This window comes from Cavia porcellus, unplaced genomic scaffold, assembly GCF_034190915.1.
Source record: "Cavia porcellus strain 051 isolate PalLab524CR breed Dunkin Hartley unplaced genomic scaffold, mCavPor4.1 scaffold_3, whole genome shotgun sequence".
Classification (NCBI taxonomy): Eukaryota; Metazoa; Chordata; class Mammalia; order Rodentia; family Caviidae; genus Cavia; species Cavia porcellus.
In genome coordinates, this window is record NW_026947486.1 from 82,001,080 (window position 1) to 82,017,342 (window position 16,263).

The 16,263-nt window shown below is 37.7% G+C and overlaps 1 protein-coding gene across 3 annotated transcripts in view; it reads right to left on the reverse strand.

Moving 5' to 3' along the window:
- The window catches only part of Lamp2 (lysosomal associated membrane protein 2), a 49,441-nt gene that overhangs the window by 8,597 nt on the left and 24,581 nt on the right, over window positions 1–16,263 (reverse strand). For 2 of the 3 annotated variants that reach the window (XM_005001820.4, XM_003465599.5), the window contains exons 6-8: window positions 15,875–15,997; window positions 10,644–10,707; window positions 9,121–9,285 (exon numbers count right to left, since the gene is read on the reverse strand). In XM_005001820.4, the coding sequence (XP_005001877.1) occupies window positions 9,121–9,285; window positions 10,644–10,707; window positions 15,875–15,997 (352 nt within the window). Of the gene's footprint in view, window positions 1–3,380; window positions 6,167–9,120; window positions 9,286–10,643; window positions 10,708–15,874; window positions 15,998–16,263 lie in introns of those variants that run through there. The other variant, XM_013147973.3, reaches the window with a different exon arrangement.

Genomic DNA, 16,263 nt, shown 5'->3' on the forward strand with positions numbered 1-16,263 from the left:
AATACTGCCAATAAGATTTTCATGTAAGACAAATATTCCTAGATCAAAAAGACAAGTCCACTAATACAAAGGTCTTCCTAGATGCTGTCATTTACTTAAAATGCTCTCACTTAGTATTTATTATTTTTTTAATTTTTAATAGGTATTGATTTTATTAATTTTTTTCAAGGAAAAGGTAATTTTAATCTGAAAGTCACATTTTACCACAATAAAAGAAAAATAAAACATAGCATTATATGGCATAAAATGTGTGTGGTATACATTCTGGTGTCATTTTTCCCCATTCAGTTTTTTTAATGTTACAGTCTATTAAAATGACATACTGGTGCAAATTTTGGGCTCTCTTGTTTCAGAGCACTATGCTTTTTATCTGTTCCTGGTTTTATTACAGTTGGAAACATAGGAGCAAACAAAGAAAACCTCCAAGACCCAATAGAAAAACAAGAGCATACCTAAAACCAAGAACCTGCGTATGAGACACATTCAAGTTGTATTCAGTAGGAAAACCACTTGATGGTTTGGAGGGATTACAATGGGAGACCTGAAGAGGCAATAGGAAGGGTCCTTGCCTGATTCAGTTGCCCATGCATGTAAGAATATGTGTAAGAGAACAGAAATCACTACATATTGTTTAATTCTTCCTTACTAAATCACAAAGGAATAATGTGGGGCAATGTATTTGCAGGTGGCAAAGCTTGAATCTTTAAGAATATTTTAGGTAATAGAAATTTGGAAAAAACCAATAAATTCAATAGGATCATATCGTGAAGGAAAGAAAGTCTTACTCTGTATATGATTTTGACTCGATCTAGTTCACTAATGTATACTTCTTAATATGAGATTGAAAGTATTTCTGGGCAAAAGAAAAAGAGTATTTGTGGAAGTATTTAATAACCACAGAAGTGACAAAATTTTCTAAAATTTCATTGAAGTTTCATGCAGATTAAGAATACTATTAACAAAAAAATACTATTAACTTTTTTTTTGTCTTTTTCGTTTTTTTATCGGTACCAGGGATTGAACTCACGACTGCCTGCTTGCAAGGCAGGCGCTTATGCCACTGAGCTAAATCCCCAGCCCCTAAAAAAATACTATTAACTTTCAATTTTCTGTTCAGCAAATTTTCAAATATAATTTCCAGTATAAGAAATGGAAAGCTGATGGAAAGCAACTGTTCAAAAAGAAAAAGGAACTAGGATGAATGAATGGGAAAGGAAAAGGTGAAAAATGCAAGTCAGTTATACTGTTAGTGTCTCTTAGTTCATTAAAAAGGAATTTTGTGCTAATAAGTTTTATGTCCATATTTTGTACTCTAAAAAACTACTTTGATGATAACAACATGCAATGTATTAACCATTGTTATTCTCCTATTATCATGAAATTTTGTTCTACCTGTTTTCCATTAAAAAACTGTGCATGTTTCAAACTGAATTTACATCCCTCAATCCCAAAAGTGCTTTTCAAACTAAGAGACTGTATTGCCATTTCATATAGCCAATTACTGTTTTCATTTTTTATTGTATTTTTTGTTTTGTTTTTGCCTTTTGAGACAGGGTCTCGCTATGCAGTTCAGGCTGGCCTTGAGCTCACTTTGTAGCCTAGGCTGGTCTCAAACTCACAACAATTCTCCTGCCTCAACCTTCTGAGTATTACAGGCATGAGCCACCATGCCTGGCTCTAAGTTACTCTTTTTAAATAAAATGTTTCATGCAGGAAAAAAAGGAAAGCTGAAATACACACTTATACCAAAATTACAAACATCTTTTAAAAACCAATTGGTAGCTCAGCGGCACAGCGCCTGCAAGGCAAGTGCAAGATCCTGAATTCAATTCCCAGTACCAAAAAAAGAAAAACCTAACCAATTGAGTGAGCCAAGCATAATGGCACATGCCTATAATCCCAGCACTGGAGAGGCTGAGGTAGGAGGATCCCTCTCGAATTCAAAGCCACCCTGGGGTACACAGTGAGCTTACAGAGAGTCCAAGGCCAGCCTGCACTGCACAGCAATAATCTATCTCAAAAAACAAAAACAAAACAAAACCACCAATTGGGTCAAGCTTTGTTTCTATAAGAATCAGCTTTAAGAATTACATTCTTATATAACATTTATATACCTTTTGCATCTTCATTCAAGCTGAAATATAACAGACACTGAAAAGATGCTTAAAGCTACAGAGTATCACTTATGCATATCTACAACAGCTTCAAAGACAAGATATAGTTACTCATACAGGAGACTAGCTACTGGAGTAAAATGGGTGGGAGAAGAGATGACTCCAAGACAATTTAACGTTATGTAACTAAACACATTAAATGCTATAATCTTAAAAATATAAATCTTGTTAAGAATTTAGCCTAAAAAATGCAGGAAACTTAAGGTAGTGCACTGCACATTGAATATAAAGTATGTCCTTGCTATATAACAAGTATTTTATCAGAGTCCTAAACATACTCAAATATGTATTTATCTTCTATAAAAAGGAAGTTATTGCTCAAAGAAATAAGAACAGCCAGATTTTAAAGTCTCAGGCCCAGCTGGGTGTGGTGGTGAATGCCTATAATCCCAGCATTTGGAAGGTTGATGCAGGAGGATGAAGGCCAGCCTAGGCTAGTGAGTTCAAGGCCAGCCGGGACTACATAGCAAGACCCTGTCTCAATCAATCGATTAATAATAGATAAGTAGATATATAAAGTCAATCTCAGCCCTCTAAATGAAAATAAAACACCTAGACGCTAAGCAACCAGGCCAAAGTCATCTGGTAGGTAACAGCATTGTTGGGAGCTGTGATGACTCACTGCATTCTCATGGCTCACCTGGGAAACCCAGAGGAAAATTACCAAGTAGGTTGCTAAGAGTTTGTGTATGACACACAAAGATGACTGGGAAACTGACTGGAAATCGGAAGGCTCGGGTGTTTTAGGGTGATCTAAAAGACAGATTGAACACAATCTTACTTTGGATCATATCAGTAGCCCTGTGTAATTGGCTGCAATGTATAGCTGCTATGTATAGATATTAAATATCAGCTTTACCTTTTAAAAAAGTACATGAAAAGATACCCTGAAACTTTTGCTAAGAAATAAATACCCAAGATCACTGGTTCTCTCACTGGCTATGAATCAGATTTGGTAGGGAAGCTCAGAGATACACACACGCATACATGTACACGTACACACACACACACACACAATCACCTCATCCTAAGTGAAATCTTCTAGAGGTGGAGCCTAAGAACACCTGAGAAGTGAATATTTTTATGACACACTTCCCAGGTACAGTCAGCCTGGAAATAATTTAGTTCTACCTGTAAGTATTTCAAAAGTTCTTCATTTGAGAGAAATTGCCATTATGACTTTAACAGGAAAAAATGTAAGCAAAATTTCCTTAAGAAATAAAAGAATCTTTATTGTTTTTAGAAGCAATGTTGAGCAAACAGACAAGCAAATATCTAAAGAGCGGTACCATACATCAACTAGTGGTTTTAACATTTGACGGGAAAACATGGAAAGCATTTACATGGACCAGTTTCTTTGTGGAAATGGTAAAATATGAAAAGCACCCCGAACTAAATAGTGTAATACCATCAAGGCACAAACCCAGTAAAGCAAAACAAAAACTACAAAAGGTACAGAGAACATGTGACTATAGGAAATAGGGTAAATAGCAATATATAAACTGGCCCATGTAAAATACAAAAATATTCACTGAAGTCAGATTTTCTAAAAAACAGTGCTTATCAGAGGTATTTTTAATATCAATCTGATATATACTCTAAATGGAGAAACTTTTAGAAACATTAACAGATTTAAGCCAGTGTGACCACTTGTGCTTCCAATTTTTACTTTTAAAAAAGCGTCTTTGTTTCACAAGAAATATCTAAGGCCCACATTCTTAAAAGCATTATCCATTTTAGTAAGATTAACAATTTTACAGTAAAACAGTTTAAATAAAAATAAACCAACTCATATGTACTCTTAAGAAGTGTTTTAAGCTGGCAATGCAACTCAGTATAGCTCTAGGAAAGGGGTTAGTCAGAAATCTTAAGGTATGCAGGCTAAACGGACAGCAAATTTAAGTGAAAGAAAATATTTATCACCCCAATGTAACTCAAAAGACAATTACAGACATACACATGTAAGCATGCAATTGCCTATGTATGTGTGCTCATGTACACAGGCGTGCATGTCTGTGTACCGATGCACTCAACATTAATATTTTGGAACCCAGATAGTTCCTCATTTTCTCATGAATGAGAGACATAAAATCTTCCCTCTCCAAATAACCACAGGAATCTTCTACCTATGGCTACATATTAATATTTTTAAGAGTACTTGCTCAGCCTCACCAGCATTTATATATATATAAAAAAAAGATCAACTAGAAACTACAAGGAATACTTATATGGTAACTGTCAAGCTGAAATATTTTCCTAAGCTATATAAAGCATTAGGTGGTACACAGCAAGTCACAACTGGTACATCTCTTAGAGCACAAAACTAAATGAAGTACATGAATTAATGATACTTCCATAACAAAAACAGTGGAGTTTTGACTAGCACAATACCATTTAAATGTGAAAGCCAAATTAATAAATATTGCAAACTAGAAACCAGTAACTTTATTGTACTAAGATCAAAATGTTGAGTTAGGTGTGAGTTATTTTCTAAGTGCAAATATACTACTTTATCTAGTTTGTAGGACACACTGGCATTTTAAGAAAAAAAAATAGCCAAGAGTGGTGGCACATGTCTGTAATCTCAGCACTTGGGAGGCTAAGACAGGAGGATCATTGCAAGTTCAAGACTACCCTGGGCTACAAAGTGAGCCCAAGGCCAGTTTGAACTGCACAGTGAGACCCTGCCTCAAAAACAGGCAGAGAAAGAGAGAGAGAGAGAGAGAGAGAGAGAGAGAGAGAAGAAAAAAATGGGGCTCACTGTGGGGGGGGGGAATAAAATATATAACCACCACCAAGGAAGACTTGAAGATTAATAGAAATCTTCATTAATTTTAGTACTACATGTTGAGGGCAATTTATTGGTACAAAGGACTAATTCCCTCAGTTGACACTGCATAGCATTATCTCTAAAGCACCTAAAAGAATAGTTTGAAATGCCCAGTTGGGATAGATTTCTGTCTTATAATTTAAAAGACTGTCATGTGTCCAGTTTTTTAAAAGATAAAGCAAGAGTAACACCTGTTCTAAAATTTATAAAGTTTTTGTATCTTCTGTCATTATGGCCACATTAAACAAAAATGTATTGAAAAGCATGAGAAAAACATTCACTGGTAAAAACATATTACTAAGCCCTGTGCAAATCTATTAGCATCTCTCTCATTGGTTAAATATGCAGCAATGCCAAAGTAGCAAAGTTAACCTGCAAACAAAATCACAACAAAATGCAAAAGCAGCAAGTACAAATCCACTGTAGAATGTTGCCCTAATTCATGCAGGGAAACATTTTTTTCAAAAACATTTTTTTTTCTTTCTAGCCAGACTATTTAAATGAAACTGATAAAATATTAATTCAAGGCAATAAAATAGAACCTCTAATCCAGATTTTTTGCATATAAGTTTTGCTATGAAAATAACAACTTTTATATCTTGGTTCCAGAAACTAAAAATCACATGGCTAATTTGTAGTTCATAGTTTTTCTTTTTGTTTCTTTTCTTTTTTTCTTTTCCTTTTTTTTTTTTTTTTTTTTTTTTTGGTCTTTTTAAGACAGGATCTCACTATCAGATTCAGGCTGGCCTTGGGCTGACTTTGTAGCCCAGGCTGGTCTCAAATCTGCAAAAATCTGCCTGTCTCAGCCTCCTGAGTGCTGGGATTATAGGAGTGCACCACCACACCCAGCTCTCAATTTTTTTACAGGGGAGGGTTGATATTTTAGCTTGAATTCATTATCTCCCAATCTCTAAGAGCAGAGATTACAACTAAATGTACATTAAATTGAACAATAGTAATGCATGTTGGAACTTGTACTTGGCTTTATTATTTCTGCAACACAGATCACATATGGACTAGTATTACAGAGTTTGATATCCAGCATAACTCTTTCTTCTGCCAATTAGGTAAGCAATCACTATAACAATTATCAAGCCGGAAAGACCAGCACCAACTACAATTGGTATTAGAATGGTGTCATCATCCAGCGAACACTCCTGGGCTGTAGGTGAGAAAAAGTGTGTAAAAATAATGAGTACAATCAAAAAAGAATGTCCAAAAGTAAAAAATGTTGATTCAAAAGTCGAAAGTGCTCTTAACAAAATCAATTTCAACTAAGACAAGTACATTTTTATGATAAAGTTAATGAAAATGATGGAGTATTCTAAAACTAAAATCCTGAAACATTATTTGTTCCTTCATTTAAACCTATAAATAAGCACACACTGTCTTATTATAACACACATACAATGTGTCTATGTTTCTGCATTTATTTATATTATGTGTCTTTTCCAAATCAGGAGTAATTACTTTATCAGAAATGAAGAGAGCTAATAATCTAGCCCATTTATACATAGCCAGATGAGCCTCTCTGTTGTAGAGTGAAGTCTTTAAGAGAAACTGGGGACAGCAGCGTACCACGGGATCAGAACACATAGGTTGGCTCCAGAGTTCCTTTACAGTAGGGGTCAGCAAATCTGACCAAACAGCTATCGGCCAAATCTGACCAAAGAGCCAAAAATTTAATTGGCAAAATTGTATTTACATTTTAAAATAACTGAACATTAAAAACAAAAGTACTCAACACCCCCCCACCGTTAGCAAGTAGGACCCAGTGATCTAGACATCCCTTGAGAGATTGACCATAGGCAATGTAGCAAATAGGAGGGATTTCCTTCTACCATCTCTTTGAAGGTTAATACTTTTATTCCTGTATTGCTTTGTTCTAATTAATGGTGTTATTTTAGCCTGTTTTGTTTTGTTGAACTTCAATATACATCAAAGTATGGGCAGCTATTTTGAAGAGAATGAGAGACTCTACTAACAGCCATTAGTGACTACCCTATTGTTTGGTTTTGAAGACCTAAAACACCTTCCTCATTCTGTTCTGATCGGTTTTATACTACGTTGTTTTATATAAATTCTCTGTATGTGAAGACATGGACAGTTATTTGGAAGAAAACAAGAGACTATATGATAGATAGTAAAGATCTCAAGTGATATAAATGCAGAAACATAGACACATTGAAATTTGTATCTCTTACATTGCTTTCTTATGTCCTATTTTGTTCTGTTTTGTTGTGTTTAATTTTACCCCCTTTAAAAATATTTTTAAAAGTACTCTGTGACATGAGAGTTACAGGAAATTCAAATTTGAATATCCATAAAGACAATTTTATTGGAATACTGTCACACTCATCTATTTACGTACTGCTTATGGATGTTCCTGAACTATACTGGCAGAGCTGAACACCATGACAGAAATCATAACGGCACCAAAGTCTTAAACAATCATTTGCTCTCTGGATCTTCTGAGAAAAAAATTTACAGAGCCATAACTTAAAATACATGACGTTAGTGGTTGCAAGAATCAAGAAATTAGAACCTCTTACTAACTTAAGCATGTTTACTGCATTCGTCATCAGTCTGGTCCTGGCTAGCAGTCCATGGGAGTGATTTTTTCTATTTCTCAAGAGCAGTCTGATCCAGGAAAATCTAATCAACACCATTTCCTCACCATATCCACTCAAATATTACTGTACATTACATGTATAAGTACCACAGCCAAGAACCTAGTTCAAGAAATAGATATGTATTCAATAGTTGGGTAACATTTCAAATTCTATGCATAAATAAACCAAAGTTTCAAATTAGAGAGCACCACTAATCTCTATCACAGCTGACTAGATAAATATGCCTGCACTGATAGTAACACTGCAAATGATTTTAAATTCTAAACACAAATTGGGACCTAAAATTAGGATAATGATATAGGGGAGCCAGATAAAGACTCCAAAAATAAAGCTATTAAAGGATCAACATAATTGAAGTACATAAGGAAAACCAACAAAAGGGAAAATGAATTCTTAAAAATACTTTTAAATTTACAATTAACCTCTTTAGTCACATGAACGGCAGGATAAGACCGGATATATCTTGGCCTAACCGAGTCAGAACAGGTACTTAGCACTGCCACAAAACAGCCAAATAGCTCAAAGCATATTTACTTTTAAACACAGCTGCTACATTTCCTTTGAAAACACAGAATTAATTGTTAAAAAAGATATGGATGCTGAAACGGCTCTGCTCAGCAAAGCTGGGTTTACAAGCCTCAAATTTTAAGTAGCTAGAAGGAAAAGTCACCTAAAAGATTTTATGTACATTTTTTTCATGCAAATTTCAACCCTATGGTGCCAAATGTATCCTTCATAGTCACATGAAGGTACTATAATGAGGCTTTCACAATAAAATCTGATAAATGCCACCATTAGCCCTGAGTAGATCTTTATTTTTTAAATTTATTCTTCTTTTTCAGGGGAGGGGGTTGGTTTTTTATTGAGACAGGGTTTCACTATGCAGTTCAGGATGGCCTTGAACTCATTTATGTGGCCCACGCTGGTCTTGAACTCAGTGATCCTCCTGCCTCAGCCTTCCAACTGCTGGGCTTATAGACGTGCACCACTATGGCAGGAACTGCTCAGTAGATCTTCAAAAACCCCGTTTGCACTAGTATGTGCTTTAAGGAATCTCCAGATCATAATTTACAATACCTGAGGTTCTGCTCTTGATTTCCAATTTGTATCTCAACAAAATTAGACCAAATTAAGTTTTGTCCAGGTATGAAAATATGTCTAGCAAGAAGATGGATCCAAGAAGCCATATGTAAGACATTCAAATGCCATCCGCTGCCCCAACTTAAATTTAGAAGAAGCACCTATACTTTAAGCTCACCTAAACCTGAGATTGCTTTTCAGATCACAAAAACATCTATTGTGAGCAGAAGGGTGAGCTACAGTTATGCAACTTGCCCAAGGCTGCAAAAACTGTATCAGAGTCAAGGGTTGAATTTTCATTTCTCTATTGCAATGTCTAAATTTCCATGACTCAAAGGAAAAGCCACCTACTACTGGTCAATGTAAGAACATGAATTATTAATACAGTTTACTTAAGTCTTACCTGTAGAATACACTCCTTCCTTCACGTTGAAAGGTTGAATCCTCAGGCCAAAAGTATTTATCTGAAATGCTTCAGACACTGAAAGGGTATCCTCTTTGTTGCACATGTAAGAACTTCCCAATGGGGCATCCCAGTAGCTAAGGCTGTTATTTGCAGTGCTGAAAACTACGGGAAAAAAAAACCTGTTAGTAATTGCTTATCCCATCAACATCCAAATAGGACAGTCTTCGGGATTGTTTTGTTTTGTTTTGTGATGTTAGGGCCTTCACGCTGAGTTGTATCACTAGTCCTGTTTTGTTTTGTTAATTATTTTTAATTTTGAGGCAGAATCTTGTTAAGCCATTATTAAGTTGCCTGCTTATAATCACTAGGCTGGTTCCCTTGTCTTTCTATAAATGTTACTACAATCTAAAATTCAGTCACATCCTCATTGATCATCTACTATGATATTGCAAAAGACAGAAAACTGTAATTTTTTTTATTTCCTTTTTCTTTTTTTAGTGGTACTGCAGACTGAACTCAGGGGCACTCTATCACTGATCTATATTCCCAGGCTTTTTTATTTTGAGATAGGGTCTCCTTAAATTGCCTAGGCTGCAGGCTATAGCTACCCCAGGGGGAGAACCACCAGCATCTCCTGAGATCTGTGCCATGTTGGAACTTAGGATGCTGGGAAACCAAGCAAGCAGCTGGCCTCCCTGGTAAGCAGCTATGGTGTGGCAGGCTGCAGCAGCTCCAGGGGAGAACCACCAGTGTGTCCTGAGATCCGCACCATGTTGGAATTTAGGGCGCTGGGAAACCAAGCCATCAGCCTGCCTCCCCGTTAAGCAATAGTGAGCCTACCAGTGCACGGGCTTAAAGTCAAACATTCCATTTCCCCTGCCCCCTTTTAGCAAATGGGAACCAGAGATCTGAGCATCTCTTGGGAGGATGACCATAAGCAATACAGCAAATAATGGGGATTTCTGTCTACCATCTTTTTGAAGGCAAATATTTTTATTACTGTTTTGCTTTATTCTGATTAATGGTACTGTTCTATTCAATATTCTGTTTTGATAAGTTCTATAATGTTCTGTACTTCATTTTATTTTGCTATACATGATTGAAAGAACAACTATTGTGATGATAACGAGATATACTGTGATACCTATTGCTGTTATCCTGGTAACCTGCTGTGAAGTACTGGACCAATTTCACTACACTGCATCAATTGGCTTTGTTCTGTGTTGTTCTGTTGTATTTTACTACCTTCAAAATAATAAATAAATAAACAAATAATAAAATAAAACAAATTGCAAACTTGCAATCCTCCTGCCTCAGCCTCCTGAGTAACTGAGATTACAGATACAGTTACCACCACACCCAACTACCATAGTTCTAAATTACAGATTAAATTGTGGAAAAAGCATACTTTTTAAATAGCATCTTCTGTCCCATTCAATAAGGCTGTTCGGTAATTAAGATAACTGTAGTTTCCAGTCCTTCCAACCCGCTCTTCTCCCCCAGGCCAATGCTTTGCTTACCAGAGCCATTTGCCAAAACTATGCTGGCATTCACTTCCTTCAGATAGAATCGGTTTTCATTTTTCTGTTTAAAAAAGAGCTTCCAGTTAATCAACATATCACAATTGTCTACAGGTATAGTTAATATCTACAGAAAAAAGCAATTTAGTATTATTACCCAGAAGAGCAAACAATGGATTAGACCTGGGCCAGTCAAATAAATGGCAACTAAAGTGAAAGAGAACTCACAGTGTGACGAAGCCATTTCCTCAGCATTTCCCTTTCAACTTTCAGACCCCAAGAGCAGTTCTGTGGTTCTTAAATACCCACTGAGTCATACCCTGGACTTCACCCCTGTCACTTCCCATGTCCACACTACCTCTGGCCCGGCTCATAGTTGGAACTGGACTCCCTGCCTGCAGCCCTGCAGCTCTGCTCTTTCCTTTTCACTATTCTCTTTTGTTTGTTCATTGTATTTATTGTTTTTTCTTGTTGAAATCATTTTCTTAACATTACTGTTTTATTTACTTATGTATTGTAGCGTGGGGTATCAAACCCAGAGCCCTCCAACACACTGCACTAGGCAAGTACTCTACCACTCAACTTTATCTGCAGCCCATTTCCTTATTTTTCTTATCAACATGTAATAAGTGTGCTGTATCAATGGGCCTCAGTGTATACACTTCAATAAAATGCACATGGGGTACACTGATCAAATCAAGATAACTGGGATTTCTCTCTCGTGATCATTTTTATTATCTGAAATACTTGGGATTGATCCCAGGGTTTTATACTTGCAGACAAACTCTAAAGCTGAGTTACAGCTCTTTTTATTATTTCTTATTTTGAGACAGGGGCTTGCTAAATTGTACAGACTGGCCTCAAATTTTTGAACTTCCTGTCTCCTGCTTCGTTTTTGTTTTTTTTTTTTTAACAGGGTCTTGCTTTGTGCTTCAGGATGACTTTGAACTCACTATGCAGCCCAGGCTGGCCTTGAACTTGAGGCCATCCTCCTGCTTCAGCCGCCTGAGTGCTGAGACTACAGGTGTGTGGCACTATGCCTGGGTCTCCTTAGCACTTCTTGTTTGGAAGCTTCAAATTCATCTCTTTGACTTCTTCATAAAATAGGTTACTGTGAACTATAGTCACCCCCCTGTATTGTGGAATGCCAGAACTTACTCCTCATGCTTTGGTGCCTAGTATATGATGTCCCTGTTACAGTCTGTGTCTAGATGTCCCCACTAAAGCCTTGTGCAGTCATAGGTGGGCCTTTTTCCGAGGTGGCTAAATCTGGAGTATGTGACTGATTCATGGTGCAGTGCTAGGATTAAGAGTGGTAGTTAATAAATTAGTCACTGATTGGATTGGCACTGCCCTAATCCTGGAAGCTTGAATACAATACAAGGGACAGAAAGAGGCTTGTCTTCCCCCTTCTTTGCTTGCTTGCTTGCTTTTGCCGTCTTCTTCTTGCTCTAAACTGGTTCTGTTCTGTGAAGATCCTCTTCCAACCCACCCTGCCCTGGACCCAGCCGATTACGGGTTGAAACCTTTACAAACCATGAGCTAAATAAACCTTTTAACCCTTTAACTCTGGGTGTCAGCTATCTTGTCTTAGCAATAAGAGAAAACTAAGTCCCTCCCTCTACCTGCTTTCTGCTCACCATTATTTTCTAATGTACTTGACTGATTTTCCAGTCATTCCCTATTGTTTGAATGTTCCGTATATAAAAGGTAATATGTCTTAAGTGATACAGGGAGGTAACAAAATGAGCCAGACTTAAAACTGTCCTTGGAGTGTTTGTAAATCTACCTTAGAAGCTAAAAATACTAATAATCATATTATAAAGAAAAAAGCAGCAGCCAGATGTGGTGGTACACACCTGTAATTCTAGCCCTCAGGTGGCTAAGGCAAGAAGATCAAAGCCACCCTAAGCTATGAAGTGGGTTCAGGGCCAGCCTAAACTGCAAAGTGAAACCCTGTCTCCAAAAGAATAAAAAAAGCAAAGAAACTGGCACCCCATGCCTGTAATGCCAGAACTCGGGAGGCTGAGACAGGAGGATTGCTGCCACTTTGAGGCCAGGGTAAACTACAGAGCAAGAGCCTGTCTCAATAAATAAATTAAATAAAGAATCAGAAAAAAAGAAAAAGTGGCAAGCTACAAAAGTTGATAGAAAAAAATTATTTCCAATGAGGGAAGCAGCAAAGTAAAGTGAGTCTAAGGATAGGACCTTTGGATGAAGCACAATTTGAACAAGAAACAGAAAGGGGATTTTCAAAAAAGGCTACCCCATGAGTAAAAGTAGTCAGAAAATAAGCACAATGCCAAGCATGCCAGCATTTGAGAACTTCCTAAGTGCCAACCACTGTCCTCAAGTCTACCTAAAAGGACTCATTAAACAATTACCATAATGTACATTACAGATGCTATTAGCATCTCCATTTTGAGATGGAGGAATTCTCAGCCAGTGATGATAAGGGAGAGCTCCCTCAACTAAGGATTAGGAGTCAGGGAGCTGAGATTTAATCCCTGAGAGATCTGGCTGCAGACACTGAAACAGTTATTGCTGTGTCCTGCCATATCACAAGATGTACACAGGGGGCAGGTTGATGGTGCTGCTGACAGAAGCATATGCTCATGGAGAGGGAGTGAAGAAAGAAAGTCTGCAAATGCAGAATGCATCACATGGGTAACAGGGACCTGCACTGCCCTGAATGGAGTTTAGATGGTATCTTGTTGGCAAAATAATTACTGAGGATTTCTGAGGAGGAGCTGAGCTTCTGGAAGAATAATCTGAGGGAGATAAGGAGTTGAGAGAGGCAGGAGGCTGCTGCAACCAGACCAAAAGCAGAGGGGAGTGAAAATAAGGGGAAAGACTCAGTGGAATCTCAAAAGGAAGCACAGAGGAAGACTTGCTGCCTTCTTGGCATCCTGCCTCTGCCTAGGCAATGTTCTGCCTTGGCATTTGAGGCTGGTCCCAACTGTAGCCCCATCCTTCCACTAACCATGCTGCATGCATGCTTCTCCAGCTGGTTCTGAACATGTTCCCTTACGCAAGGGCAACCTGCACTCTTCCATGTACTCCCCTTATCTCTGTATGGATGAATCTGACCTGTCCTCAAAGTCCCAGGTCAAATGCCATCTCTTCCCAATCTTCCTGACTCTCCCTCCCCTGCAATCCCACAGCTCTACATGTGCCTGCCTCAGCAGCCTCCTGCCCATAGAAACAAGTCCAGAGGCCTGAGCACGGCTGTCACTCGGGCCTTGCACCAAAGTGGTAACGTGTGTGTGTTTCTAGCTTTACCACTTAAGACCGCGCTCCTTAAGAACACAAGTTTCTTTCTTTACATCCCACCATGGTAGCCTGCACATGGCACACTTGAATGCTATAAAATTTCCCAAGGATCATGGATGAGGACAGGGGTGAAGCCGATGAAGCCCCCAATTCTGCTAACATTGCAGGGGTTTTTTGATTTTCCAAACTACCTGTAACATGATTAAAATGTCATTATCTGGGATTACATATTTTAAAATAGCCTGGTGGGCAAAATAAATGTTGTCATCATTAATATTCAGTATTTTTCCATGACAGTTGAAGAAGCCATGCTTCATTTCAGAGCCCACCACGGCTGGAAAGATCAGACTCCATCACTCAAAAGGAAATACTACTTTCCTCGTTTTTACTGACTGAAAGCACGCTCTAATGTAGATAAGAAGACAAGTTTTTATTTGAGGGGGTTGGTTTTGTCTTTTACCAGTACAAGGCAGGGAACCCAGGGCCCTACAAATACTAGAACAGAGCTCTTCCACTGAGCTACATCCTCAGCCTAAAGAAGACAAGTTTTTATGGCATTTGTTTGTTTGTTTGTTTGAGACACAGTGTCACTATGTAGTCTGTAGCCTTGAACTTACAACTAGCCCACACTGGTTTCAAACTCAGGCAAACCACCTGCCTCAGCCTCCCAAGTGCTGAGATTACAGGGGTGTGCCACCATGCCTAGCTAACAAGACAAGTTTAATTACACATTTTCACACTTTTTTAAATGACATTAAGGATAGAACCTGAGCCTTTGCATTTGCTAAGCAAGCACTCTACCAGTGAGCCATACCCTCAGCCAAAGTAGACATTTGAAATAGTAATTCACCAAGCATGTATGAAATACAGCAAGAGGAATTTTCTGGATATTGGGAAAAGGAAGATTTTTGTAAACCTTTCTAAAATATAACTCTCAGTTAATATATATCCTAGATGGAAGTATTTAGTTAAGATACAAATTGATATATGACATAACAACATACCTGCTTTTTACACATCAGATGTTGAGACTATTACACCATCTCTAAATATGGTAATCTCTCTCCTACATCTACCCACTATTCTTCCTTGCAACATGTAAACACATTTCCCCTCACAAAAAAATATGAAGATAGTAAATGTTCCCAAGAAAATGGAAGTAAAGGTCCTCAATGATTATTTTCACTAACAAGACTAGAATAGTTCGACTCTTAACAGAAACATGAACAACAAAAATCTGAATTCTGACATTATAAACTACCCTGATTTAATAAATTAATACATGTACTTACAGAGTCTTATATATAGTAAGTACAATCATTCCTCAGTACTCTTTTTGGTGGTGGTAGGATTTTGAGACAGGGTCTCACTATGTAGTTCAGCCTGGCCTTTAACTCACTGTATCCCAGGCTGACCTCAAACTCACAGTGATCCTCCTGCCTCAGCCTCCAAGCATGTGCTACCACACCTGCCTTCTTTCATATTTTTGATCTAAGGTTAGCTGAATCTATGGATGCAGAAACCACAGATACAAAGGGATAAATGTTCTCAATATTATTATTATTAGCTATTATTATTACACCACTATAAACAGTATTACCTCTAGAAAGTCTAAAACTATTATACCAAACAAACATGAGGGTTGTCTAACCAGTAAGAGAAAAATATCACAGGAGTTTTTTATATGTGGAGACAGCACACAGGTAGTTCTTTAACATAATTCTTCCCCCTACCCTAGTCTACATGATGGCAGAATGGCCACTGTTGGTGAACAGTACTAAAGGAACCCAGCCCACAGCACATGAAGCAGACTCTGAGAAATGAACAAGGATCAGTGGACTACTATTCATTACGTATAGTCGTAATGGAAAACGAAGCTAACCTCTCACACATATACTAGACTTTCAGATATGGCTTTCTGAGACCACATCTAACGCTTAGAAAAATGTGTTACTCACCACAGCAAAGACAAATTCGAGATACTTGATGTCACTGTTATTCAGCTTAAGCTCAGCTGTTTTTGGTTGGCAGCTGCCAGTAACGTCAGTTGTATTAGGGTTGATGTTAATAACTGAAGCAACCTGCAGGGGAAGAAGAGAGGAAAAGTACAGATTAACTATGTAAATTGATGGCAAAGCCTTACACTCTAGTAAGGTCAACTTCAATGCAGAACAAAAACTGTTTTGTTTGGAAACTTAAATTCATGGCATCTTACTTTCAAACCAATTTGGCATGGACCCTCAAGCTGTGACTACAATGACTTGAAAAATAACAACAACAACAAGAAAGCCTCCTCGGGAATGAGCCAAATGTAAACACACTTTTTTACAGAGCACAGGAGTCATCT